The following is a 27,079-nucleotide window of genomic DNA, read 5'->3' as shown; positions in this document are numbered from 1 at the left end:
ATGGAGAAATGAAGAAGCCTCCAGTAAGCCTTTCTAGTCTGATAAAATTCACTACATTTTATTTTTGATATCAGTTGAATAACACATTAAGAAGTTTATGAATTTTGTTTCTATCTGGAAGCCTCATATTTAAGAAAATCATAAGATATTTTAGGAAAGTGAAATCCAATTGAATGGCTTGCAACAAAAAAGTAACTTGGACGCTGGCAGAAAAACCCTTTTTTCTCAGCCCTAATGCAGGAATCCTGAGGAGGAACATTCATTCTCAAAGCGTCTCCCTTCATGCATCAGGAATCCTGGCTCTCATCTGTAAGGAAGGAACGCTCCGTTGGACCCAGGCAGTCAGGGCACACTGCTGTACCAACAGAGTGGCTTCCTTCTAAGAGAGTCAGAATGTAATTACTCATTTAGAACTCGATCATCCAGCTGCTTTAAAATCATTCCCCTGGGACCAAATACGGGGGGCAATGGCACGTCTTTTGGTGACCTTAAGTAGTTATGACAGGAAGATATTTCTACTGTAACACTGGACCTGCTACCCCGGATGTGTAATTCTCATCTCTCAGAATTTTTCTGGCTATGTAGCTATTATCATGATTACCTTACCATCTGGTAAGAGAGCCACACCGTAAAGGCATCCCCAGACTTGCAATGTTGCTCTTTGTTGCAAAGGTGGAGACATCTTTTTCAAGCTCTCAGCCAACAAAGACTTACTGATTAAAAAAATGAAATGATCATCTAGCTTTGCACTGGTACCAGAGGGAACATGTGTAAAATCAAGTATGTGAAGACCGTAGTTGTGTAATGGGAGGTGGGTTGCCATTTAGGTTCCAGAAGAAGTCTCAGAGCGTTCCTGACCACAGGTATTCAGGCGCGTCATTGTAATTTCTGTTCTGTGCTTGGCTGTCTTTGTAGTGCTTCTGTTCCCGGTAGCTCCGCAGGGCCAGCACTACGCTGGTACCGTACGTAACCACCAGAAGACAAGCAAAGGTGGCTGCTGCTCCATCAGTGCCTGCCAGCTGGCAGTTCATCCAGGTGAGACCCTTGCGGGCATAGAGCCGCGCTCTGGCTCCGCAAGTGTCTGTGGCATTGATCCGCAAGGCTACGTGGAGGTAAGTGCCAATGCCTACGCTGTAGCTCACTGCCGCCAGGAGGCTGAAGGCGGCCTCCAGCAGGAGCCACTTCGCCGACAGTTTGGTTAGACTTTTGGCTCCTTGGAGTAAAACGCCCATAGTAAGGACACCCAGCCCCAGAGAAACAGCCACACCGCCATATATCAGGGGTGCCCGGAGGACTGTGTACTGCTGGTCCAGCTGCCGAACCTGCTCCAGCTCGGTGCCCTCAAAGGGTGAGTAATAGTTGTTCCCAAAGCCGCCGCCACTGGTGAAGCTGGCACTGAATCCAGCAAGGACAAAGTAGGAGGCCACGATACACATGAGAACCATCCCATTCAGTATCACCTCCACTATCTGTACCACACCTAGGAGGAGAGAGATTCGGGATTTAACACTGATGTCACTTACACCCAGGAAAACTGTAGGTCAGATCAGAAGTACCACTGGGCCCTGATTTGAAGGACACGGTCGGATTTAACATTAACACCCGTGGTTTTTGTTTTTTTAATACTCATATGTTCGAAAAACAAAATGCCACTCTGGGAAAAAAATTTTGTCAGTTTCTTAAAAAACTAAACATACTTACCATGTGACCCTACGACTGTGCTCTGGGAGCACCATCCTCAAGAAACAAAACTTCAAAGTCCACACAAAACCGTGTACACAAAGCTCACAGTAGCTTTGTTTGTAATAGCCTAGTGTCAGAAACCCAAATGTCCCTCGGTAGCGAGCGGTTAATCAGGTACATCCATACTGTGGAAAACCACTCAGCAATTAAAAGAGAAGGAGCTGTTGACACATGCAACAACTTGGGTGGATCTCAAGGGAATTATGATGAGAAAAAAGCCAGTCTCAAAGGTCACACACTGTATGATTCCATTTATGTAACAGTCTCAAAATGACAAAATTAGGGAGACAGCACACAGTTCCATGGTTGTCGGGATGGGGACGAGTGGGGAGGGGTTGCATTGTGACTATAAGGGGGGGAAGCCCTGGGGATGCCTGATGATGGAACAGTTCTGTAGTTGATGGTAGTGGTGGCCACATGAATGTAACACATGACAAAACCACACAGACGGGAGTGCTTGTAAAACTGGTGAAGTCTAAATACGCTCAGGAGACTGTCAATGTCCCGGATACAGTATCACACTATGGTTATGCAAGATGCGGCCATTGTGGAAAACTGGGTTAAGGGTATTCAAGTTCTCTGTACTGCTTTTGTAACATTTTGCGAATCTATAATTATTTCAAATCTTCAAGTTTTTTTTTAAACTAAAAATGACATGAAAAGGTATAAACTGAGGGAAAAAAATCACTCATGTCCCTGTCCACCCTGCTCTCTACCCCCAACCACTTTCATTATTTCCTGATGTAATTTTCCAGTGTTCTTTATGCAAATAAAAGCACACTCAAATCAGCATTTCATCACCCCTGCCCTGCTTTTTTCACCAGGAAGCATTCCGCACACATTGCTCTGAGTCTTGTTTTGTTCATTTAACTATTCCTGGAGATGTTTTCAGATCAGCTCCGACAGTGTCCACATACTTTGTTAAGTAGCTTCCAAAGTCACTGTGTGGATGGCCCAGTCTATTCAACTGATGGACACATGGGCTGTTCACTTGGGGGTTTCTTTTGAGTTTAAGGAATTCACAAATGCCGCAAGGCAGGAGGAATCAACAGGCGAATGGAGACCGAATATCTTCTTGTCCAAGGTCAGCTTTCATTCATCATGGACAGAGGCCGTAGCCTCTGCTTAGGTGTACTTGTGGGAGAATGTCTCCTGTCATTCTCCAGGGTTCAGAGATGAGAACTAAGAGGAAAGCACATGACCCCTCCAGTGGGAACACCAGGTTCACATCCCCACACTTAACTGCTGGTGATCTCACCCCAGTCACTGACTCGAAGCCTCACACACTTCATCTGACGAATGAAGAGAACTGCCTGCCTGTCTTATCCCACAGGGTGGGGTGAGACTTGATGAAAGCAAGTACATGAAAATACTTGGAAAATCATAAAATGTTACACAAGTGGATGGTATTGGAAGGGGCTTAGTGACAGATTTAAGAAATTGGACAAGTGTGGTTTCCCAGAAATCAGGAAACCTCTCTAATACATTAGACAGTACCACAGTGTATAAAAACTGGGCAGCTAGAGATACTTGGGTGGCTCAGTCAGTTAAACATCTGACTCTTTAAAGTTTATTTATTCTGAGAGAGAGAGAGAGAGAGAGAGAGAGAGAGAGAGAATGAATCCCAAGCAGGCTCCACACTGTCAGCACAGAGCCGGACATGGGGCTCAAACTCACAAACTGTGAGATCATGGTCTGAGCAGAAACCAAGAGTCAGACTCTTAACGACTGAGCCACTCAGGCACCCCATTATCTGATTCTTGATTTTGGCTCAGGTTATGATCTCAGGGTTCTTGAGATCAAGCCCTGCATCGGGCTCTGCACTGACAGTGCAATGCCTGCTCTGTCTCCCTCTCTCTCTCTCCCTCTCTCTCTCTGCCCCTCCCTGGCTTGCTCTGTCTCTCAAAACAAACAAAAACCTGGGCAGCTAAATACCAGTTTCTCTAACATACTGGCTTTGCTGATCCTAACTCCTGCAAGGCCCACACAAATTCCTAGGAGGTCCATGGGACACAGCAGCCAAAGGCTTTAATGGTTGAGGAGCTACATTCCTCTTATTTAAATTTGAAGATAACATAGATCAGAACTGCCCACTCTCCACCCAAGCACCATAAACTACCGGCCACTTGCTCCCTCTAGCAGAGCAAGTGAATTGGCCCAAATATCATTCTAATTCAAGGGGAGTAGTTATCCTCTACACAGAACACCTCTCTCTGCCTTGGCTTTCCTTGTGTACGTGTGTTAACATCTCTCCCCCTGAAGGGAAGCAGGAACACCATCCTTCTACCAGATGGGGAAAGCTGTCCCTTCTGGGACAGATTCTGCCCAAACAGTAGAGTCATGATCCACACAGCAGGTATCTGCTAGGATGACATGAAATAAATCTAGATCTTGCCAACTACCCCCCTGGGCTACAACAGTTGAGAGGAATAATGGTCTGTTGCTGGGTCCAGTGATGTGCGATCTGTTGAAGGAATATAGCCACTGATATTATCACAGTACCAGCCAGGCCTGGCCTGGCTTAGCTATTAATATCAAACAGGCTCACCTATTTCCAACCTTGCTGTTAGTGCAGAAAGATTCACAGCCATTAGAAGAGGAAAAAAATGCTGACTGCCAGAGCTAGGAGTTTATCTCTATGGTGGGATGGGTCAAGTCTCCAGAAAGAGCAGAAGGCTCTGTAGAAGGAAGTGGAGACTGAAACAGACATGAGATTTTTGTTATAAATGGGGTCTTTCTGGGTGAGGCTGGTTTTGTGGCTGAACATGTAATATTCTGCTTAATTATACATCTATTTCTGGCCAACTGACACATGAAAAAATGCTCAGCATCACTCATCATCAGGGAAATACAAATCAAAACCACAATGAGATACTACCTCTCACCTGTCAGAATGGCTAATATTTACAACTCAGGCAAACAGATGTTGGTGAGGATGCAGAGAAAGAGGATCTCTTTTGCATTGTTGGTGGCAATGCAAGCTGGTGCAGCCACTCTGGAAAACAGTATGGAGGTTCCTCAGCAAACTAAAAATAGAACTACCCTATGACCCAGCAATTGCACTACTAGGCATTTATCCACGGGATACAGGAGTGCTGTTTCGAAGGGATACATGCACCCCAACGTTTATAGCAGCACTATCTACAATAGCCAAAGTATGGAAAGAGCCCAAATGTCCATCGATGGATGGATGGATAACGAAGATGTGGTATATGTACACAATGGAGTATTACTCAGCAATCAAAAAGAAGGAAATCTTGCCATTTGCAACTACATGGATGGAACTAGAGGGTATTATGCTAAGTGAAATTAGAGAAATACAAATAAAGGATTTCACTCATATGAGGACTTTAAGATGCAGAACAGGTGAACATAAGGGAAGGGAAGCAAAAATAATACAAAAACAGGGAGAGGGACAAAACATAAGAGACTCTTAAATATGGAGAACAAAGAGAGGGTTACTGGGGGGGGTTGTGGAGGGGGGATGGGCTAAAGGGTAAGGGGCATTAAGGGATCTACTCCTGAAATCATTGTTGCACTATATGCCTAGATGTAAATTAAAAATAATAAACAAAAATTAAATATATATATATATATATATATATATAGTAAATGTGAAAAAACTGGAGAGCAAATCAAATTTTTTTATTTATCTTAAATAAAACAGAAACATGTGCAGTCAAGCCAGGCATAAAATGAAAAATAAAATCTCTTTCTCTCCAGAAGCAAATATTCCTAAAGCTTTCTTATGTACTTTCTTGAAGAAATTTTCTTTTTTTAAAAATGTTTATTTTATTTTTCAGAGAGAGCACACACGAGTGGGGAAGAGGCAGACAGAGAGAAGGAGACAGAGAATCCGAAGCAGGCTTCACTACTGTCGGCACAGAGCCCAGCGCTGGGCTTGAACCCACAAATCATGAGATCATGACCTGAGCCAAAGTTGGATACTTAACCTGGTGAGCCACCCAGGTGCCCCTCTTCAAGAAACTTTCTAATCATATACAAGCATATATTTCACTTTCTAAACCCAAATGGAAGTCACTTTTTAATTTGTTTGTTTGTTTGTTTTTGAGACAGAGAGCGTGTGCACATGGGCCAGGGAAGGGCAGAGGGAGAGGGAGAGAGAGAATCTCAAGCAGACATCACCTCCAAGTTAAAATTTTTCTTTGGATTTTTATTTGGCTCATGTAATGCAACATATTCATTTGTACCAAGAATATATTGTAATGTTCCAGAAGCCATAATTTAACATGTAATAGGACCCATTAAATTGTCTGGCCAAAAGTGGCATTCTACTGTTGGGAAAGATTTTACATTCTTTTCTTCTGGATGGCTCCTGCCTCCCAGATGTTGGGTTGAATTCTTCATACAATGGCACATTTACAAGAGGTACAAAACACTTATTGAGCTTTCAAGGCCACTCTAAGCAGCTTGTTGGAGTAGCTTCTTTGCATCTCATTGAATTAATCGTATTCCTCTTTGTTCAGCCCACGACTACCTCCAACTTAAATTTTACAGGCGGTGTCTCCACAGCATCCATCACTACACCCTGCACCCAGAGCATTAAGGACGTGTAGGATCGGAGATGTCAGTGTGGAAGAACTTCGGGGCTCATCTGCTTAAAACAGTTGTGTTTAGAAAAGTTCAGGCTGAAATGCTTGTCTCCTGGTAGATGGCTTTTCAGGGACTTTAAAGATAAGGTTCTTCAGATTCACTTGGTCGCCTCTCTCTAGTTAATCAAAAGTGCCTTGTCCTACAGCACATGCCTCTTCCTTGTGGGTCCCGACCTCCAGTTTTGTTCTGTTTCAATAATTGTGGGTCATCGCTCACCAAGAAAGGACTCTAGAACCCGAGTGTGGTACATCAGAGAACACTGCTCTGTGTAACCCAGAGCTTCATGCAGGATACCAAAGTCGGCCCATCAGTCTTCAAGGGCTGGCAAGTCCCACAGTGAAGTATTCCAGTATTCCAGTCGTTCAGAGTAACTACCATCACTTATATTGGGCAGGACGGTTTTTTACAAAGCCTAAAACTCCAACATCTCTGCAGGCTTCTCTTTCAGCTTCCTGACCTTTCGGTAACCCCTGATGGCCAGCACAGCCCCTAGAGCAAAGACCCCAATGGCTAGCGTAGCAAAGATTCCAACTCCTATGTCTCCCCCATGGAAACTGCAGCCGAAGCCGCTGTAGCCTTTGCTTTGGTACAGCACCTCCCTCTCTTTGCACACTGGAGAGGCGTAGGCAGCGGAGAGGTGGTGGAAATAGAAGTACAGAGCTGGGATGTAGGCCCCAGCAATGAGTACGTCCAGCAAGCCTTCGATCACCAGCCACAGGGGGCAGTGCCATGGGACCCGTAGGACACCCAGAACAACCAGGAGACAGCAGAAGGCCATGAGGGCTCCACCACAGGCCATGGCCACAGTGACGGTGGGCAGCTTCAGCTGGTAGAACTGGACATCCAGCTGCTGCGCTTTCTCCCCATCAGCACCATCGAAACCACTGTAAGCCCCTCCAAACTGGTAGTAATAAATGCCCCCCAGGCTGGTGATGCCTGTGTAGCCCCCTGTGGAACTGTAAGACACAGAACTGCAGGCCAGGATCAACAAGTTCAGGAGAACCTCCAGCATCTGACAGCAGGCTGCAAAAGAAGGGCGTGTTACCATTTTCACAGGTGCTGTTTCAGACTTGGAGACTTCCACCTTGCTGCTCATCTTCCCTGCAGTAGCCAGCACCACAGCAGTCTCTTTATTCCGCGCACACGCACCCCCTACCACCACCATGGGGAGGCCCCGATCAGCCAAAGCCACCTGATGAGCATTAGATGCTAGCGTGCAACTGTGGGCTCTGGAAATGATGCTGGAAGTACTCTAGGCTAGAAAGAGTAACTCTCAAAACAGCTTGCCCCTCGTGGGGTGCAGGAAGAGGGTGGGAGAAATCAGACCAGTTACCAACCAGAAAGAAAGGCATCCTTGATAGAAGGCAAGAACATTCTCAGCCCCAGCCCATCCATGCCAAGAAGACTAAAAAATAGTTATCTTCTCTTTAGATACGTTTTGTGGCTTTCTTCAGTTTGAAAGAGAAAACCTCTCCAAGTTTGAAGGAAATAACGCAGAGCTTAAAAAAATACAATGAAGTCAGAAAATAGTATAGAAGTTATACATCAAAATGTCAACTGTGGTTCACATATATTAGAAACAGGAAAGATTAAGTCAATTAAACCCACAAGGCTTCCTGAATTAAAGAAATGTAATGGGTTTCATTGTTCTTAGATTTCAACTCAGTAAGTATGTTCTAAAGTTTAACTTTGTTTTCTTTAGTTTCCCTAAAAAGCAAATTGGGGTGTGGTTTTTTCTCAGGGCTAGATTCTCTTCAGGGCCCTTGGTTTCTTTGTCTTGAACAAGGAAAGAGCTCCAGCTTTTCCGCCAAAGTTGGCTGCTTTCCTTAAGACCCACTCATTGAGATATAGACTGACACGGAAGAAAATGACCCACATTGCATGTACAGCTTGTTGAGTTTTGACAAACACACATGCCATGCAATCTGAGTCAAGATCAGAATGTTTTCATCTTCCCAGAAAGTTCCCGAGAGACTGTTTGTGGTCAGTCCTTCACCCTCCTCCTCAGACAACCAGTGATCTGCTCTCTGCCATTAGGAATGAGTAGGTTGAGCTTTTCTAGAATTTTTTTTTAAGTTTATTTATTGAGATAAAGAGAGGGAACGAGTGGGAAGGGACAGAGAGAGGGAGATAGAGAATCCCAAGCAGGCTGTTTGCTGGCAGTGCAGAGCGCAACGTGGGGCTCAGTCCCACAAACCATGAGATCATGACCTGAGCCAAAATCAAGAGTTGGACGCTCAACCAATTGAGTCACTCAGGCATCCCTTTAGAATTTCATATAAATGGAATCATATCGTTGTGTGTGTATGGCTTCTTTTCTCAGGATTCTATAAAGCTGGGCACTTCTGAGCTGAAATTATATATCCTGAATGGTTGCAAGAGGTCAGCTGACTCGGGGTAGACTCCCAGCAGCTCCCAGGGGTTTAGGGAACCAGATTTTGTGCCTAGGTCCATGCCTGTGTGCTGTATGAAGCTGTGTTACATCTACATGTTCTGTAACTGGAATGATTCACTCTCAAGTATTATCTTAACACTCTTCAATTCCACCCCCCCCATGCAGATAGCATTATTTCTTTAATTATAAAAGTAATACATACTTACTGTTAAAAAAAATATAGACAGAAACATATAATGTAAAGGTATCTAAATCCCAACCAATTAAAAAAATAACCACTGTGACCATTACTTTTTCTTCTGGACTTTTCTGTCATATACGCATAATTTTTCTATTGTTTATTTGCTTTTAGGTGAAAAATGGGGACCTACTCTACTATTATTCAACCTATTTTTTTCAGTTAAGAATATAGTGTGAACATTTTTTTCCATCTCAGCAAATATAAATCAATATACTTCATATTTTTAAAGTATGTATAGAATACCACAAGTTTAATTCCAATGTAAAGAACATTTAGGGTTTTCCCAATGTCTTTGCTGTATGGGAACAAATATGTATATTTCTTAATACAGTGTGGGGAGAGCAGAGACCCTACAAGCCCCTTATTCCTATTTTATAGGTTTTATTTTTATTTTATTTTTATTTTGAGAAAGAGAAAGAGAACAAGCACAGGCTGGGAAGAGGGGCAGAGGGAGAGATTTTTTTTTTTTTTTTAATTTTTTTGGGGCACGTGGGTAGCTCAGTTGGTTAGGTGTCCGACTTTGGCTCAGGTCATGATATTGTGGTCCATGGGCTCAAGCCCTACGTCGGGCTCTGTGCTGACAGCTCAGAGCCTGGAGCCTGCTTCAGATTCTGTGTCTCCCTCTCTCTGTCTGAAAGAGAAGCTCTCTTTCTGACTCTCAAAAAATGATGAAATATTTTAAAAAATTATTTATTTTGAAAGAGAGAGAGAGAGAGGCATGAGCAGGGGAGGGCAGAGAGAGAGGGAAGATGAGAATCCCAAGCAGGCTCTGAACTATCAGCACAAAGCCTGATGTGGGGCCCTGAACACATGACCCCTGAGATCATGATCTGAGCAGAAAGGAAGTCAGATGTTTAACCAATGAGCCACCCAGGTGCCCCAGAGCGACAGAATCTTAAGCAGGCTCCATGCTTAGTGCAGGGCCTGAGAAGGGACTTGATCCCATGACCCAAAAATCATGACCTGAACCCAAATCAAGAGTCAGACACTCAAACCACTGAGCCACCCAGGCACCCTTCCTTATTCTTATTTTCAAATTTTATAGAACCAGAAAGAATAGCAGGGCTGAGAGAGATGCGCAATTAACCTGAATGCAAAATGTCATGATTTGAGCACTACTGGTCGAAGGGGAGAGAGAAAGAGCAAAGGCAAAATGAAACTGCTCCAAACAAATCAGGAGCCAAGAAGGAGAGCAGGAAATGCACCCAGGGAACTTGCAACTCCTCACCCGTCCCTCCAGACAATAAATGAGTACAACCTGTACATGCACATGCACTGGTGACCTGAGATACAAACGGGGACATTTGTACCTGCTTTTTGTCTCATCTTTAGTCTCAGCCCCTGAAGATTTTTAGTATCTGAGGGGACTTGCTCATAAGTGAATGTGGGAACCCCCACTCTTTGTGTCAGTGTCCTGACTGTTCCACTGAACTCTTCCAAAGCATGGCTCACAGCCCCAACTCCTCGGTCTCCCTAGGAAGTCAGAGAGGGACACAGCTTCCTCCCCTCTCCACCAGTTTGCTGGGAAGAGGACATGATTTCACCAAAGAGGAAGTCACAAAAGATCTACTCTAAGACAGGGTTGAAAATCTTCAGGTGGCCTTTATCCAGGCATGCCATTTCCTGCTGGAGACAAGTTCCTACGTTTAATGGCTGTTTCAACACAACACCAGTATTGTGTACTGATGTGGGTTTCTGCACATCCAGAATCCCCCTTAATAAGCCTTCAATGGTTAGCTTGGGACTAGTGAAACCATCCTTTCACTATCTTGACTCAGAAATGACCTCTAGGCCCAAAGCCAAATAGCCAGGAGCAGACAAAGCTAAATCAAGGTGCATTTGGGTCAGGAGCTTCAAGTCCTGCCCTCTCCTCTTGGTAAAATAATCACAAAGGAAAACATACTTCTACTGAGAAACCTGTTAACCAGCCTCTGCTTATTCCTCTTATTTTTATCAGCAAGAAAAAAAGAAAGGTCAAGTGAGTAAACCACTTTAGGTCTTGGAGTTACTCTAAGTTGCATTCCAGCTCTTCCACTTAACACCTGAGCTTAGATACCTCTCTGAGCCTCCGGAGTTACTAAGTGAATTAGAAGCAGTGAGGTTGTGCCCGTATATGTGAACTAGAGTGCAGATTCTTGTATCTGGATTGCCTAGAGCTTTTTCACGAAGTTCCATAGAATCTCATAATCATGTGCGTCATTGGAATGATCCTACAATACATTTTCAGGGACAAGTTCATTGATTTCTCACCTTAGGCTGAGAAGTTTTCCCCCTTAGTCATATGCAGCTTAGAAAAACTTCTCACCAAATCATGTGATTTGGGCTCACCCTGGCAAACCAGATTTTCTTCATTGCTGGCAAGGCCAAACCACTGAGGTTTTGGATGGGAACTCTGGGAACACATTTGGAGCTGATGCATTGATATCATTAAGTGTTTTTGCTACTGTGTGTTCTAGTAACTGTGTTTTTTTTTCGTTTTGTTTGTTCTCAATGAAACGTACAACAGGGGCATCTGGGTGGCTAGAAAAGTCGGTTAAGCGTCCTACTTTAGCTCAGGTCATGAGCTAAATGTTTGTAGGTTTGAGCCCTGCATTGGGCTCGGTGCTGACAGCTCAGAGTCCTGGAGGCCTGCTTCGGACTCTATGTCTCCCCTCTCTCTCTCTCTCTGCCCCACCCTCACTCATGCTTTCTCTCTCTCCTCAAAAATAAGTAACTTAAAAAAAAAAAAAAAAAAGAACCAGAACAATAGAAAAATCCCCATGTACTTGGTATATAATAAGGTAAGTATGTTTTCACAACATCTGTGTGTGAACTTGGTCTTAATGTACAATAGATTTCTTACTATGGATCTCAGTCAACAAATATTAACTGTAACATGAAATGCTACCAGGCTGCCCCCTCCAGGTGGCTCTACTCAGCCCTCCCACAGCTGACAGCTCATAGCTGGTTCTGCCTGCCATTCTTCCACCTCTGAGGCCTGAAACCTGCCAGCATTGCTGCTTGCCCGCCAGACCCCAGGGCACATCTGAAGAGAAGCACCGGAAATCTAGCTGTACATTTCAGACGTTCCTCTCTTTTGGGGAGGCCGGGGGAAGGCGGAGTGGGGGGAATGAGAACCTCATTGCAATTATGGAAATGAAAATGCTAGGGACCCAAAAGGGAAATACTTGAATTTTGCTTCGCCAGCTCAGATCCCTTCGAGAACCATCAGCAAACAGTAAATGGTCAAAATGGCTCACCTCTCCCAGTGCACAAGTATTTGCATTTATGGCATTCCAGGAGTCCTTCAGCCTCTGACTGGTAATATTCCACTCCCTCTTGTCCAGACCTGGTGTTCGAGGGCAGGTATCTCCCTGAAGTAAGTTCACTATAACCAAAATATACATGGTCATTAGGGGCTTCAAATTCAAGAGCTTGTTCAGTATTAGAACACTGAACATCTCGAGCTGGGCCCAGACATTAAAGAGATGGGCAGAAACAGAAACAAAATTGCTGTACTACTTCATATTCCAGAGATTTCCCTGGTTTAGTGGCCCCACAGGGTATCCAAATACTTGGCCCAACATTGTTAAGCTACCACATCACATATCTCTACAATTCTGAACACTGATTTGATGCTAGTTCTGTCCACGCTGCGGCTAACTAGGTAGCCAGGAGCCACCTTTGTGAGCCTAGGTTTTCAAGTCATCACAGACCCGGCTTTCTTTAAACTAGTTTGCATTCAAGGAGCCTGGGTGGCTCAGTTGGTTAAGCATCTGACTTCAGGGGCGCCTGGGTGGCTCAGTCGGTTAGGCGACTGACTTCACCTCGGGTCATGATCTCACGGTTTGTGGGTTCGAGCTCCACATCGGGTCTGTGCTGACAGCTCAGAGCCTAGAGCCTGCTTCCAGTTCGCCTCCCTCTCTCTGGCACCTCCCTGCTAGTGCTCTTTCTGTCTCTGACTCTCAAAATGCAAATAAATGTTAATTAAAAAAAATTTTTTTTAAAGTATCTGACTTCAGCTCAGGTTATGATCTGATGGCTTGTGAGTTCTAGCCCTGCATCGGGATCGTGCTGACAGCTCGGAGCCTGGAGCCTGCTTTGGATTCTGTATCTCCCTCTCTCTGTCCCTCACACTCTGTCTCTCTTTCTCTCTCTCTCTCAAAATAATAAACATTAAAAAAACAAAAACAAATTAGTTTGCATTCACAAGACTCTGATGCCCAGGCTGGCATTCTCTTCATTCTCTTGTTACTTTAGAAAGATCTTAGTCTGCAATAACTCTCTAGGCCTATGGGTAGTACAGACAACTTTGGAAGTCCTCTCTCTCCTCCTCTTCCTCTGCTAGTTCTGGCACTTTTTTCTTTCCCCCTTTAGCCAGCATATCCTGAGCTTTGTCCGAGAAGCAATGGTGGGGTCTGCATTCAACCTACTCGGCTCCAGGGATCCTTCTAATGTTCTCATCATGGATCTCTTGGGTTTGAAATCCTTAAACTCTTATGGCCTTGGATAAAGTCCAAACTTTTAGCACAACACAGGAGAGCCCTTGCTCTTCTCTCTCTTCACTCACAACCTCATACTCACAGACCCAGCCATAATAACTTCCTTTCTCCACTTCCCACCCCCCAAAAAGATGACAGCATTCCCATGCTCTAGGTCACTATGGAAGCTATTTCTCTGCTTGGAACCCCTTTTCATCTTCCTCTCCCAGTCTTCCCATTCTTGCCCCTTTTCCAGAACTCAGCTTTGTGGGCATTGTGCTCCAAGAAATTCTTCCAGATCTTAGGCAGGGATCTGTTCTCTTCAAATTGGCTTCCCCTGAAGTGGCAAATTTCACACATGTGCTGCAACCAGCCCGTTTTACCTTGTCTGTTCTCCTACCAGACAGTGGACACTGCTAGGATATCTCACCCATTAAGTAATGGAGCTCTGGCTCCTACATCCTGCTGATTAAATAAAAGCTTATTGTGTAGAGGAAATGGGAAATAGATTGTCCTTTGGTTTCAAACCACCAACTGTCTGTGAGCCAAAAACACAAAAGTATTCCCTTCACTTGTTTGGGGCTGGGGTGGAGGACTGGGACACTGACTTAGAAGGAAATCCAAAATGTAGCTCTGAAGAGCTACCAAAGCAATTTGGCTTTGGTCAGGGATGAACATAACTAGTGCCTGTGACTATATCTGGGCACACCCTTTTTCATAGTTTGGCTAGTTGGTTTTAGATAATGTAACATAAGCTCAAGATAACAGCTTTCCCCGCTGTGTGGACACAACAGGGAGGGAGGCCAAGCTTAAGCCTCCAAATCCTATAGCAGAGAGGAACCTGACTCCTCCTTAGAGAAGAAGGCAGGTGTCAAACCAGAAGCAGCCATCACTCTAGTACTTTTCTCCTTGTGGCCTGGCACATAATCTAATCTGGGCATTCAGTACTATTTGTGAGTTGGATGGAATGTTTGAGGGAAAAAAGACCAACGCCCCAGAAGGAGGTGTGGGGTCTAGGACTGCCTCCTCTCCTCCCTTCCATCCTTACCCTCTCTCAGCGTACTAAGTCCTGCAGAACAGCAAGAGGCTTTCACCTCACAAGGCCCATAATGGAATTCTCTGTGTTCTACCAGGCAAGATGGCATACTGTGTTCATTCAGTGGGGTGGGATCTGAAACAATCATGGGATTTGAAGAGGCTGCCCGGAAAGACCTTCATGACAAAGGTAGGGAAATCTCTGCCCTTCCGTGGGAGTTTTAGGTGGATTTAGTTCTTTGGCTAAACCGGTAGCCTCTCCCAGCTGTCTGTTTTGAAACGCATATACCCCTAGAAGAAGTTGCAGATTCAACTATTAACCCTCACTGGGCGGCTTTTAATTAGCCCTTGGCACTGGGACTTGGAGGTGGGCTGGTTTGGGAACACAGGACAAAGGTCTCAGGGTCTGAAGCCCCAAGGGGCAGTCGTGTGGGAGGAGCCTCAAGTTAACACCACCTACTTAGTCTCCTTCCCACCCCTTCCCTTTCCTGTCCTGAAGTCCTATCCTCCTCCTTACCTGGTCCCCCGGCCCTGCCACTCGCTAACAGGAGTGGTTTCTACTTTGTTAATCAGTTCAGATCAAGAAGTGGGTGGCACCGTATAAGGTTTTCTTTCCCTCCCAGGTCACCTCTAAGAGCGCAAAAGGGAGGAATGGCACTGTCTTTCTTTAAGCCGGCCTCTTAGGCCACGAAGCCGGGGGTGTGGGGAGCAGCGCAGACAGGCCGCAGACCCAGGCTTCCTGGGTGCCCAGTCTCAGGGCGCCCCTTAAACCCCACCTCAACCTTGCCGGGTCACGGTGCCCGAAGCGCTCCTTCCTCGGGAGCGACGGCTCCGTGGTTTCCCAAGGCGCGGGGCCAGGGGGGGCGAGGCTGAGTCCCAGGTCGGCTTGCGGGGTCCGTCCCGTGTCCGGCTCTGGCGGGACTTTTCCCAAACTCTTTGTTCACCCGCGCGAAAGGTCTTCGACCCTGTGTCTGTCGTGGCGGGGGTCCCGGTCCCTCCCCCTGTCCCGGTCCCCGTCCCTGTGCTCGCCCCCGTTCTCTCCCTGCGCCGGTTCCCGTGTCCTGTCCCGCTGTCGCTCGGGGTGGAGGTCTCGGTCCGGGCGGGAGTGCCGGTCTGGTCCCGCTCTCTCGGTCGGGCGCGGGGCTCGCGAGCCCCCGACGTATCTTCCATGGCCCAGTTTCCGCGTCCCCACCCCGGAGCGACCCGAGGTCAAAAATCCACAAGTTTCACGGGCAGGTGGCCAAGCCCGGGGGCGGGGCGGGACGCTCACCTGCGCGCACGCGCACTAGCGGCACGGCGGGCTCGGGGAGCGCTCACCTAAGCGCGCTGCCGGCAGGGTGCGCGGCTGGGCGCTCGAGAAGCGGGAAGCGCGTGCTGGGCTAAGGCCTTGGGGGTGTGGCTCGCTGCTCTGCGCGCAGCGGAGCTGACGACCTCCCGCCCACCACACCTCGTCTTCTTTGGCGTAATCCTCTCAGTGACCCTGAAAGGTGGGTGGCAAAGGGAAGTGAGTTCTCGACTTCTCAGCCCCGTGGGTGTGCGTTCCCGGAGCGTGCCCATCCGTTCGCTCACCCATTTTTCTGGCCCTCCAACACCAGGCACCCAGCCGGCTTCCTTCCAATGGCCCTCTCTGTCTCCTCCCTCTTCTGCTGTTCCTTACAACTGTGTTGTTCGGGGGTGCTTGTGGGCCAGTTCGTCTACTGCAATAGCACTGGGCTTATGAAACGTTTTTTAAAATGACTAACCTACACGGACTAGGCCAGCTTTTTCTTTTGTCAAGTGAGGATATTTAAAAACATAAAATTGCCGTCTGTTAATGAATCCTTAGACAAATATATGTGAGCACCTACTCTAGCACGCCCTGGAGATACAGTGGCAAACTCTCATTGCAGGCGCTTCCCTTCTGGCGTGTGTGGAAAAAGAAAGAAAGGGCCCTAGAGGAAGAAAGAAGACAATGTCTAAAATTTAACAAGGAGGAGGGCAGGTTTCTTTCGCAGGTCTGAGAAGGGACCTTTGAGTTCAGTCCTGGATGAGAGGAGGCAGCTTTGGGGATAGCTGACAGAACGTTCCAGAAAGAGAAGCTGAGTAATGCAGAGAGCTGGAGAAGAAGGTTTCTGCGAGGGGAGTGAGAGAGGATGGGATGACGCTGAGAGGTGGAGCAGGTGATGTAGGGTCTTTATGGTGAAGACTCTGCATTTTCGTTCTGAAAGTAATGGGAAAACACTGAATCGTTTTGAGCAAGAGAACAACTTGTTCTGATTTATGGTTTACAATACTACTCTGGCTTTTGTGTGGAGGGTGGATGACAGGAGGCCAAGGGCAGAGGCATCAGATGAATTAGGAAGCCAGCAAAGCAGAGGCGCCTGGGTGGCTCAGTCACTTAAGCATCCGACTCTTGGGTTTGGCTCAGGTCATGGTCTCTCAGGTTTGTGAGTTGGAGCCCCATGTGTGCTCCACACTGACAGCACGGACCCTGCTTGGGATTCTTTCTCTCTCCCCTCTCTCTCTCTGCCCCTCCCCTGCTCTCTCTCTCTCTCTCTCTCTCTCTCGCAATAAAAAAATAACTTTAGGGGCGCCTGGGTGGCGCAGTCGGTTAAGCGTACGACTTCAGCCAGGTCACGATCTCACGGTCTGTGAGTTCGAGCCCCGCGTCAGGCTCTGGGCTGATGGCTCGAGCCTGGAGCCTGTTTCGGATTCTGTGTCTCCCTCTTCTCTGCCCCTCCCCCGTTCATGCGCTGTCTCTGTCTGTCCCAAAAATAAATAAAAACGTTGAAAAAAAATTTAAAAAAAAAAATAAACTTTAAAGAAAGAAGAAGAAAAGAAGCTACCAAAGCAATCTGATGGGTGATAGTGACTCAGTTGCTGGTGAGAAATGTTCAGATCCAGGTTGTGGTTTGGAGGAAGAACTTACAGGCTGGATTGGATGTAGGGAGTGAAGGCAAGTGAGAAGTGACTGGGCGGTGGACGCAGCAATTTACTGAAATGGGAAGACTGGAGGGAACAAGATATGGGGAAAAGTGGAAAGTTCCATTTTGGACATGCGAAATTTGAGGTGACTGTGATTCATCTAAGTGTAGGTGTTCAGGTGAAGGAATAGGTGAATGAGTCTGGAGCAGGGAGAGGGTGGGGTGGAGACACTCCGTGGGAGTAAAGGCACTCACCTGAGGACAGAGGGGTTAGAATGCAGAGGAAGGCCTTGGGCAGAGTCCCTGGGAAATCTAACATTTAGAGCCAACACTAAGAGGATTAAGAAGTGCTGAGTGAGGTTAGTAGGAAACCCAGGAGGGTGAGATCACAGGCCTGCCTGCCACACAGCAGCCCACAGGAGCCCTATGGACCTAATCCTAGGGCCTTCCACAGATATGTATTTGAACGATACCCTGTTCTGAGCCTGGCACAACTGTGGCTATACAGGAGGCCTGGTGAACGGGCAGACACAGGATGGTTCAAGTGGGAAAGTGCTGCCTCTCAGACCTTCCCTCTGGGGCTCTGCAACCCTCTTTTGAATAACAACTCACCTCACCAGCTCACCTTTTGTTTCCCTTGTTTTTGTTTGTTTCGTATCTTTACTTTTTTTTTTGTAACTCCCAATTGTTTTCCAGCATTTTATTTTATACCCTACTCACATGTATAATAATTTTCAAACAGTAGTAGTAAAAGCATAAATAACAGTTATGTATCCATTGTAATCTTCACTTTGCTAACATGTTTATATTATATTTTGTGGCATATTAAAATCATTTATTCTAGATGTGGAATTATGGCTGTTTTAATTTTCTTCTTAATTCTTTTTTTTTAATTTCCCAAATCTCTACAATGACCATATGATACATTTTCTAAAAACAATTTTTTAATTTTATTTTTTATTTTTTAAAATTTACATCCAAATTAGCATACAGTGCAACAGTGATTTCAGGAGTGGATTCCTTAGTGCCTGTTACCCATTCAGCCCCATCCCCCCCTCCCACAACCCCTCCAGCAACCCTCAGTTGTTCTCCATGAGTCTCTTCTGTTTTGTCCCTCTCCTTTTTTTATATTATTTTTGTTTCCCTTCCCTTATGTTCATCTGTTTTGTCTCTTAAAGTCCTCAAATGAGTGAAGTCATATGATTTTTGTCTTTCTCTGACTAATTTCACTTAGCATAATACCCTCCAGTTCCACCCACATAGTTGCAGATGGCAAGATTTCATTCTTTTTGATTGCCGAGTAATACTCCATTGTACATATATACCGCATCTTCTTTATCCATCCATCCATCGATGGACATTTGGGCTCTTTCCATACTTTGGCTATTGTTGATAGTGCTGCTATAAACCTGGGTGTGCATGTGTCCCTTCGAAACAGCACACCTTATCCCTTCGGTAAATACCTAGTAGTGCAATTGCTTGGTCGTAGGGTAGTTCTATTTTTAGCTTTCTGAGGAACCTCCATACTGTTTTCCAGAGTGGCTGCACCAGCTTGCATTCCCATGTATCTTTACTTTGATCGGCTACTTACTGGTTTGCTGCTATGTGGGGCAAACCATTTGGGGCTTGTTTTCTCTCTCCCTTTCTAAAATGTTTTATTTTTTTATTTTTTTATTTTTTTTAATTTTTTTTTTTATGAAATTTATTGACAAATTGGGTTTCCATACAACACCCAGTGCTCATCCCAAAAGGTGCCCTCCTCAATACCCATCACCCACCCTCCCCTCCCTCCCATCCCCCATCAACCCTCAGTTTGTTCTCAGTTTTTAACAGTCTCTTATGCTTTGGCTCTCTCCCACTCTAACCTCTTTTTTTTTTTTTTTCCTTCCCCTCCCCCATGGGTTCCTGTTAAGTTTCTCAGGATCCACATAAGAGTGAAACCATATGGTATCTGTCTTCTCTGTATGGCTTATTTCACTTAGCATTACACTCTCCAGTTCCATCCACGTTGCTACAAAGGGCCATATTTCATAAAATGTTTTTATTTATTTGGGGGGGTTGGGCGGAGAATGAGCTGGGGAGGGCAAGAGGAGAAGGAGACAGAAGATCTGAGGCAAGCTCTGTGCTGACATCAGAGAGGCCTGATACGGGTCTCAAACTTACAAACCTTGAGATCATGACCTGAACTGAAGTCAGATGCTTAACCTACAGAGCCACCTAGGGGCCCCAAGCTGTTTTCCTCTTTTTATTTTTTTATTTTGATTTTTAAAAAATTTTTTTAACGTTATTTATTTTTGAGACAGAGAGAGACAGAGTATGAACAGGGGAGGGGCAGAGAGAGAGGGAGACACAGAATCCGAAACAGGCTCCAGGCTCTGAGCTGTCAGCACAGAGCCCGACGCAGGGCTCGAACTCACAACTGTGAGATCATGACCTGAGCCGAAGTCGGACACTTAACCGACCAAGCCACCCAGGCGCCCCTGTTTTCTCTTTTTAAATAGTGCTTCACCCTTTGCTTTCTCTTCTCCCTTCACAGACACCATCACTCCGAGCACCAAGTCCGCTAAGGGCAGGGTCTCTAAGAGTCATCTGCAATGCTTCCCATTATGTGCTCAGTCAGGATTTGCTGAGTAGACAGGTGGGTAGATGCATTTGCCTTTTTATTCTCGTTAGGATGCTTTGTGGAACAAGGAGGACACGGATATGTCTTTGTGGGAGGCCGTGGAGGAAGGTCTTTTCCGATCTCCGGGTTATGTGCCTTAACTTCTCCACAAACCGTCTGTGGCAGATTGCCTTTCTAAAAAAGACCACACCAGTATTTCCAGCCCCACATACTCTCCAAAACTTTGGCACTGCCCCCTCAAGATGGGGAGTCTCAATCCCCACCCTGTGAGCCTGGGCAGGACATTATGGTTGCTGGACAAAGAGATTCAGGGCTGGCTACATAATTTGTGGGGCCCAGTGCAAAATAAAAATGTGGGGCTTTTAAATATTTGTTTAAATATTATTGGGGATTTTAAGATGGTGACAACAGAGTGGTAAACCAAGTGTGGGTCTCTTCTAAGTACGGAGCCCTGGGTGACTGCACAGGTCACATTCTGTGAAGCTGGCCCTGAATAGAAATGGCTTCTAAGTCCTGTCATAAAAGGCAGTGCAGCTTCCTTCTGGCTGTCTCTGAGAATGCTCTATCTTGGAACCCAGTCAAGTAATGTGAGGAATCTCAGGCTACATGAAAAAGCCACGTTTGGGTGTTATGGCTGTTAGTCCCAGCTGACAACCACTGTCACCTGCAAGATATTGGTGAATAAAATATAAATATAAAATCTTTTGATTCTTTTACCTTCTTCCAGGAACTCGTGGACAGACATTATGCATATAGTAGAAGATTACAAGGACAGGAGCCCTCTTGTGAAGGTTGAATGTTCAACCAAAGCAAAGAGCTCCAGTAGCAGATGGCCAGAGACTATAGAAAAGGAAAGTACTCGCCAGTGGTGTGTTAAAGAGAAATTTCCTGAAAAGGTACGATCACAACTCTCATTCAGATATAAAACGGACACATGCTAAACCTTTTATTTAACTCAGTAGTCATGGGGGAAATCAGGCAGATGTTACCACAGATTCAAAAGAAAATCTGAAGAACACACCCAGTATAGATCAGGAATCATGAAACAGGTGTACAAAGGAGGCAAAACCAATTGTTTGCAAAGAGCAAAAGGAAAATCAGTTGAACCTCTACCAGACAAGATAGAATTTGTATGTCCAAAGGTAAAACTTTACTTTTTTTCATTGCTATTGATTATCTACATTTTAGAGTTGTAAAATAACACCGTTTTCTGCTGAAGCACAAATAGAAAGGCATTGCCTTTACTTAAACTGGAAAAGTGGGATGCTAAATGGTCTTAGAGATTTCGAGTTTGGGAAAATGTAGCAGGAGGCTAGCTCTGAGGAAAAATAGTACACACTGCTGGTTCTTTTTTTTTTTTTCATGTTTATTTATTTATTGGGAGAGGGAGAGAGAGCAAGGGAGGGACAAAGAGAGAGAGAGGGAGAGAGAGAATCCCAAGCAGGCTCCGCGCTGTCAGCACAGAGCCCAACTTGGGGCTCAAATTCACAAACAGTGAGATCTGACCTGAGCCAAAATCAGGAGTCAGACGCTTAGCTGACGGAGCCCCCCAGGTGCCCCTACACTGCTAGTTATGACTTAGCATGCTTGGAATGAAGCCTGGGCATCTGCAGTTTTTAATAGTTCCACAAAGCACCCCATTTGAGAACCAATCTGTTAATATAAATTAGCATTCAATTTTCCACCCGAAGGGAGAGCCTAATGTGAGAATAATCCAAATCCTCACCTAAATTTTTTGTTAAAAAATAAACATTTCTGTTGGTTTGGGATATGTTCTATGGCACTTGGGGGTGGAGGGTTGACTTTCCCACTTGTGTTCTTAACTCTGAGTGGTTTCATTCAGCCATCCCTATCAGGGAAACAGTCCTTCAGGTGTGTGGATCAAGAGGAAATTCCTGCATATTCCCTGTATCTCCTGGCTCCCTCTCTCTTTTGGAATATCCTGTGCTGGTCCCCAGACTCCAGGCTCTAGCTCTGGTGACAGAGAGGACTTCTGACCTTGTTTAGCCTGCAGCAAGGGCAGAGCTGGCCAGCAGGGGGCAGCGCAGGCTCAGGCTGGGGTGTCCTCGCCATACTCCCCTTTCCTCAGCCTGAGCATTTCCTTGCCCAACTGGCCTGGGTGACTATTTCTCTCATCAGAGGTGTGATAGAAAAAGCACACAGTTCAGTTTAGTTCAATCTTTCCTGAACTTTGCATACTACATAAATGACCTTAGGAAGTTTCTCAACTTCTCTTTGCCCAGATGTTCGTGTTTGCAGAATAGGGATAATTGTACCCATCTCCTAGGATTAAATCAAGTAAATATGTGTAAAACACTTGAAGCAGTGGTTGGCAGAGTTAATACTATAAAAGTATTCACTGTTCTTACCATCACCGTTATTGTTTATCAGGCACTGTTGACTCCTAAGTGAACGAGACTGTCTTTTAAAGTTCACAGCCTTGAGGCAGGGCAAAGAAAAAGATGTACATGGGTGTACACGGGGTATGGAGGGGGCAGAAGTAACCAAAAAACAGCTTCCCAGAGGACAGAGTGCTTTTAGGAATATATAAGACAAAGGGGCTTGGGAGTTGGGGAGCAAAAGCAGGGGACAGCATTCTAAACAAAGGGGGCAGCCAATGGAAAGGCAGGTTTGGGGAGCTTCAAGTTCAAATCCTTCTACTTGAGCCAGCCCTGGGAGCAAGGGAGGATGTGAAGGGAAAGGAGACAGAGATGGGTAGGGGCCAGATCATGACTAGACTTGAAAGTCAGGGGTGCCTCTGTATCTCAGTTGGTTGAGCGTCTGACATTGGCTCGGGTCATGGTCTCACAGTTTGTGGGGTTGAGCCCCACATTGGGCTTGTTGCTCTCAGTGCAGAGCCCGCTTCAGATCTTCTGTTCCCCTCTCTCTCGGTCTCTCCCCTGCTCACACTCTCACACTCAGAGATAAATAAAACATTAAAAAAAAATTTTTTTTTAAAAGAAAAAGGAAAAAAGAAAGTCAGCCATATGGACATGGACTTCCTGCTGCAGGTCTGTGGACTCCAAGCAAGGGCACACAACCTCCACTGTGGGGAGGGAAAAAATATTAGTGCTTTAATTTGTAAATGCTATCTTGTTGGGAATTTCTGTTTCTTTCTTTCTTTTTTTGCGTTTATTTATTTTTTAAGGGGATACATATATTTTTAAGTTTATTTATTTATTTTGAGAGAGAAAAAGAGAGAGAGAGAGAATCCCAAGCAGGCTCCACGCTGTCAGCACAGAGCCCCACACAGGGCTCGATCTCACAACTGTGAGATCATGACCTGAGCTGAAATCAAGAGTCAGACACTTAACTGATGAAGCCATCCAGGTACCCCATGAATTTCTTTTTCTGTACCTGATTTTCTAATATGTGAATACAATGGTACACAGATGTAATTTAAAAATAAATACATTTGGCCCTTGAATGACGCAAGGATTAGGGGCACCAAGCCCCTGTGCAGTCGAAAATCTGCGTGTAACTTTTGACTCCCCCAAAACTTAACGGTAACATAACAGTCAACTAATGCATGTTTTATATGTTATACATGTTACATATTATATTTTTACAATAAAGTAGGCTAGAGGGAAAAAATGCTATTAAAATCACTAGGAAGAGAAAATACATTTACAGTGATGTACTGTATTTATTGAAAATTATCCACATGTAAGTGGACCCATGCAGTTCAGACTCATGTTGTTCAAGGGTTAACTGTATTTGTCTATTGGGATGCATGCTAGGTTTATGACTACAGGTCATGCAGAACCACCAGAGATGGCTGGCTTTTAACCAGGAAAATGACAGAAATAACATCTCAGGGGCACCTGAGTGGCTCAGTCTGTTAAGCATCCAACTCTTGAGCTCAGGGTCGAGCTTGCAGGGAGAGCTGGCCCAAGTTGAGGCGTTGGCATTGGGGATGGCAAAGATGTGGACTTGATATCAAGGAAGTATTTAGTTCCATCAACAGGAAGTAGTAATCTCTAAGTGGCCAGGTAGCCAAGAGCACAGGGAATAGAATATCAAATGCTCAATGAAAACAAACACTCAAAGAACATCAGGTACCCAATGATTGTCAGGTGTTGGTAGCTATAAATTTTTATTACAGAGAATATAAGTCCAAGATTGGAAACTGTCACTTGTATTTGGACTGTAAAGGTGACCTTAACTGAGTCATGAGAGGATGATGATTCCTTCTTGCCAGGAAGGAGTCAGACTACACTCTTAAGTGAGAATGGTAGGAGGCAGGACCATTGCGGGGAGGAAGGGGAGGCTACGTTTCTGGAAAGAAGGGACTTAAGCATATCTATAGACTCAAAAGAGAGGGGATCAATGAAGGGATGAAAAACAGAAACAGCTGCTCCAGTAGAATCCCCAGGGCCTGGTCTCCTGGCAGAGTATCATTCCACTTCTCCTCACCAGAGAAACCCCTTCTCTTATCAAAGTGCTCATTTAAAATGGTTAAACAGAATGACTCTTACACAATTATAAAGTGTGTATCAATGATTTATTTAGCTTTACTTATTTATTTAGATTGTTTATTACTAATGACAGAATGGCAATATGAGAAAATTGGTTCAAAGGCCTATGGGAGAGACCAAAGTATTTCTAGACAATGCAAGACAACACACCAAAAGAAGATGGTCAAGTCAGCTCCCAAACTGGCTACTGTCTTACTGGTTGGATGAGTTGAATGAGCAACAGCCCCAGTTTGCCCAGGACACTCCTGCTTTTATCACTAAAAGTTATTTGTCTTGGGAAGTCCCTCAGTCCCAAAGCAAATGGGAACAGTTGGTCATCTTACCTAAAGGACCATAAGCTATAAGCTTTGAAGTTTTCTTTCTATTAGACAGGAAGTCACTTCAATCTTTACTTTCCAAAAAGCACTTGCAATTGACCAATCCAAAAGAGGAACCTGACCGTGAATCAAGACAAGTGATACGTCAAACAAAAGCACACTACCCCCTAGAGAATCAGTAATTTTGGTGTGGGCCTGCTCCACAGCACTCCATATAGCATTGAAGACATGCAGTTATCTCTTGCCTCATTTCTAACTGTTGAATAATTTTTGATACTCTACAAAATAAAACAAAAAATAATTTCTGTACCTCGTCCACATATCTGTAGAGGAAAGAAAAATTATCAAGGGCAGGCTCAGTCCTCAGAGCTGGGGGGACTCCTCTCAGTATAAGCCATTCACTTGCATAATTAAGAATTACCCCTCTTACAAAAAACATTAAAAAAAATTTAAAAAGAAAAACAAAGGGGTGCCTGGGTGGCTCAGTTGGTTAAGGGTCCGACTTCAGCTCAGGTCATGATGTCACAGTCCGTGAGTTTGAGCCCCATGTCGGGCTCTGTGCCGACAGCTCAGAACCTAGAGCCTGCTTTGGATTCTGTGTCTCCCTCTCTCTCTGCCCCTCCCCTGCTCATGCTCTGTCTCTGTCTCAAAAATAAATAAGAACATTTAAAAAATTAAAAAAAAAAAAAAGAAGAAGAAGAATTACCCCTCTTACAGTAGCTATCATTTTGAAAGGTTGCAAAAGGTTTAGATCCCTGGCCGGTCAGAGTTCAGTCTCCAGGGACTAGACCCACCCAAATAATCCAGGATAATTTCCCTGCTATAGGATTCTTAATCATATCTGATAAGTTGCTTTGGCCATGTGAGGTGACATATTCGGTTTCCGGGGAGTAGGCTGTGGAAATCTCGGGGAGTACACTGTGGACATCTCGGAGGGGGACATTCTTCTCTTTACTGTACTGTGGGTCAGTTTCAGGAGTGCTTTGACTGGGTCATTCGTGGGTCTCCCATGAGGCTGTAGCCAAGAGTTTGGTTAGGACTTTAGTCATCTAGGCTTTAATGCGCCCAGAGGATCTGCTCCAAAGGTCATCCAGTCACGTGGTGGACAAGTTAATGCAGCTACTCTCAGGGGGCCTCGATTCCTCTTCACAGGGGGTGTCCATAGGATTGCTTGGGTATCAAGGCATAAGGCTGGCTTCTCCCAGAGCAAGAGACCAAAGAGACCAAAATGGAAGCTGCAGTGAATGCTTTTTTTTTTTTTAATTTTTAATTTTTAAATTTTTAAATATTCATTTTTAAGAGACATAGAGTGTCAGCGAGGGAGGGGCAGAGAGAGAGGGAGACACAGAATCTGAAGCAGGCTCCAGGCTCTGCACTGTCAGCACAGAGCCCAACACAGGTCCTGAACTCATTGACTGTGAGATGGTGACCTGAGACGAAGTCAGACACTTAACCGTTGGAGCCACCCAGGCGCTCCTGCTTTTTTTTTTTTTTTTTTTTTTTTTTCTTTTTTGCCTTAGAAGTCACATACCGTCACCTCTTCCATGGAATCATTAGTCATGCAAGTCAACCCTTACTGCACGTGAAAGGACCATATTAGGGCGTGACTATCAGAAGGCAAGGATAACTGGGGCCCTCCGTGGAGGCCAGCGATCCCAAATGTTTATTATTACTCATCTTTTGATGTATGGTATCATTAAAATATTTCTCAGATTGTGGAAACGTTTTCAAAGCATCATTTTTAGAAAAAGTCTGTGAGTGCATGTGAATGTATTAATTGTAAAAGTAATGTAACATCGGGGCACCTGGGTGGCTTAGTAGGTTGAGCGTTCACTCTTGATTTCGGCTCAGGTTATGATCTCACGGTTTGTGAGGTCGAGTCCTGCACTGACCGTCAGCTGTCAGCACAGAGCCTTCTTGGGATTCTCTCTCTCCCTCTCTGCCCTTCCCCTGCTTGTGTTCCCTCTCCCCATATAAATAAATAACTTAAAAACATTAAAAACCAGGAATGTAACATAAAAAGTAACCTCTCCTAATTATAAACTGCTTTCATTTTTGCATATTCTATTAAGACTTTGTCTGCAAGGGTGTCTGGGTGGCTCAGTCAAGTTAAGCATCCGACTTTGACTCAGGTCATGATCTCACGGTTTGTGAGTTTTAGCCCTGCATGGGGCTTACTGCTGTCAGCTTGGAGTCCGCTTCAGATCCTCTGTCCTCCCCCCCCCAACCCCACGCAACTCTTCCCCTTCCCTGCTCATGCTATCTCTCTC

At 45.2% G+C, this 27,079-nt stretch overlaps 1 protein-coding gene across 1 annotated transcript; it reads right to left on the bottom strand.

Annotated features, from left to right (window-relative positions):
* Positions 1-99: 99 nt before the first annotated feature.
* On the bottom strand, positions 100-15,689 carry MARVELD3 (MARVEL domain containing 3). The gene is given in 6 exon segments (XM_030299569.1): positions 100-1,480; positions 12,233-12,360; positions 15,271-15,353; positions 15,356-15,443; positions 15,445-15,607; positions 15,610-15,689. Coding segments are annotated over 6 exon segments (1,149 nt in total). The 5' UTR covers positions 15,659-15,689; the 3' UTR covers positions 100-842.
* Between the last annotated feature and the right edge of the window lie 11,390 nt (positions 15,690-27,079).

The sequence above is a fragment of the Lynx canadensis genome, chromosome E2 (genome assembly GCF_007474595.2).
Source record: "Lynx canadensis isolate LIC74 chromosome E2, mLynCan4.pri.v2, whole genome shotgun sequence".
Classification (NCBI taxonomy): Eukaryota; Metazoa; Chordata; class Mammalia; order Carnivora; family Felidae; genus Lynx; species Lynx canadensis.
The sequence above is the reverse complement of the archived record's forward strand: the minus strand, read 5'-3'. Positions and strand labels throughout refer to the sequence as shown.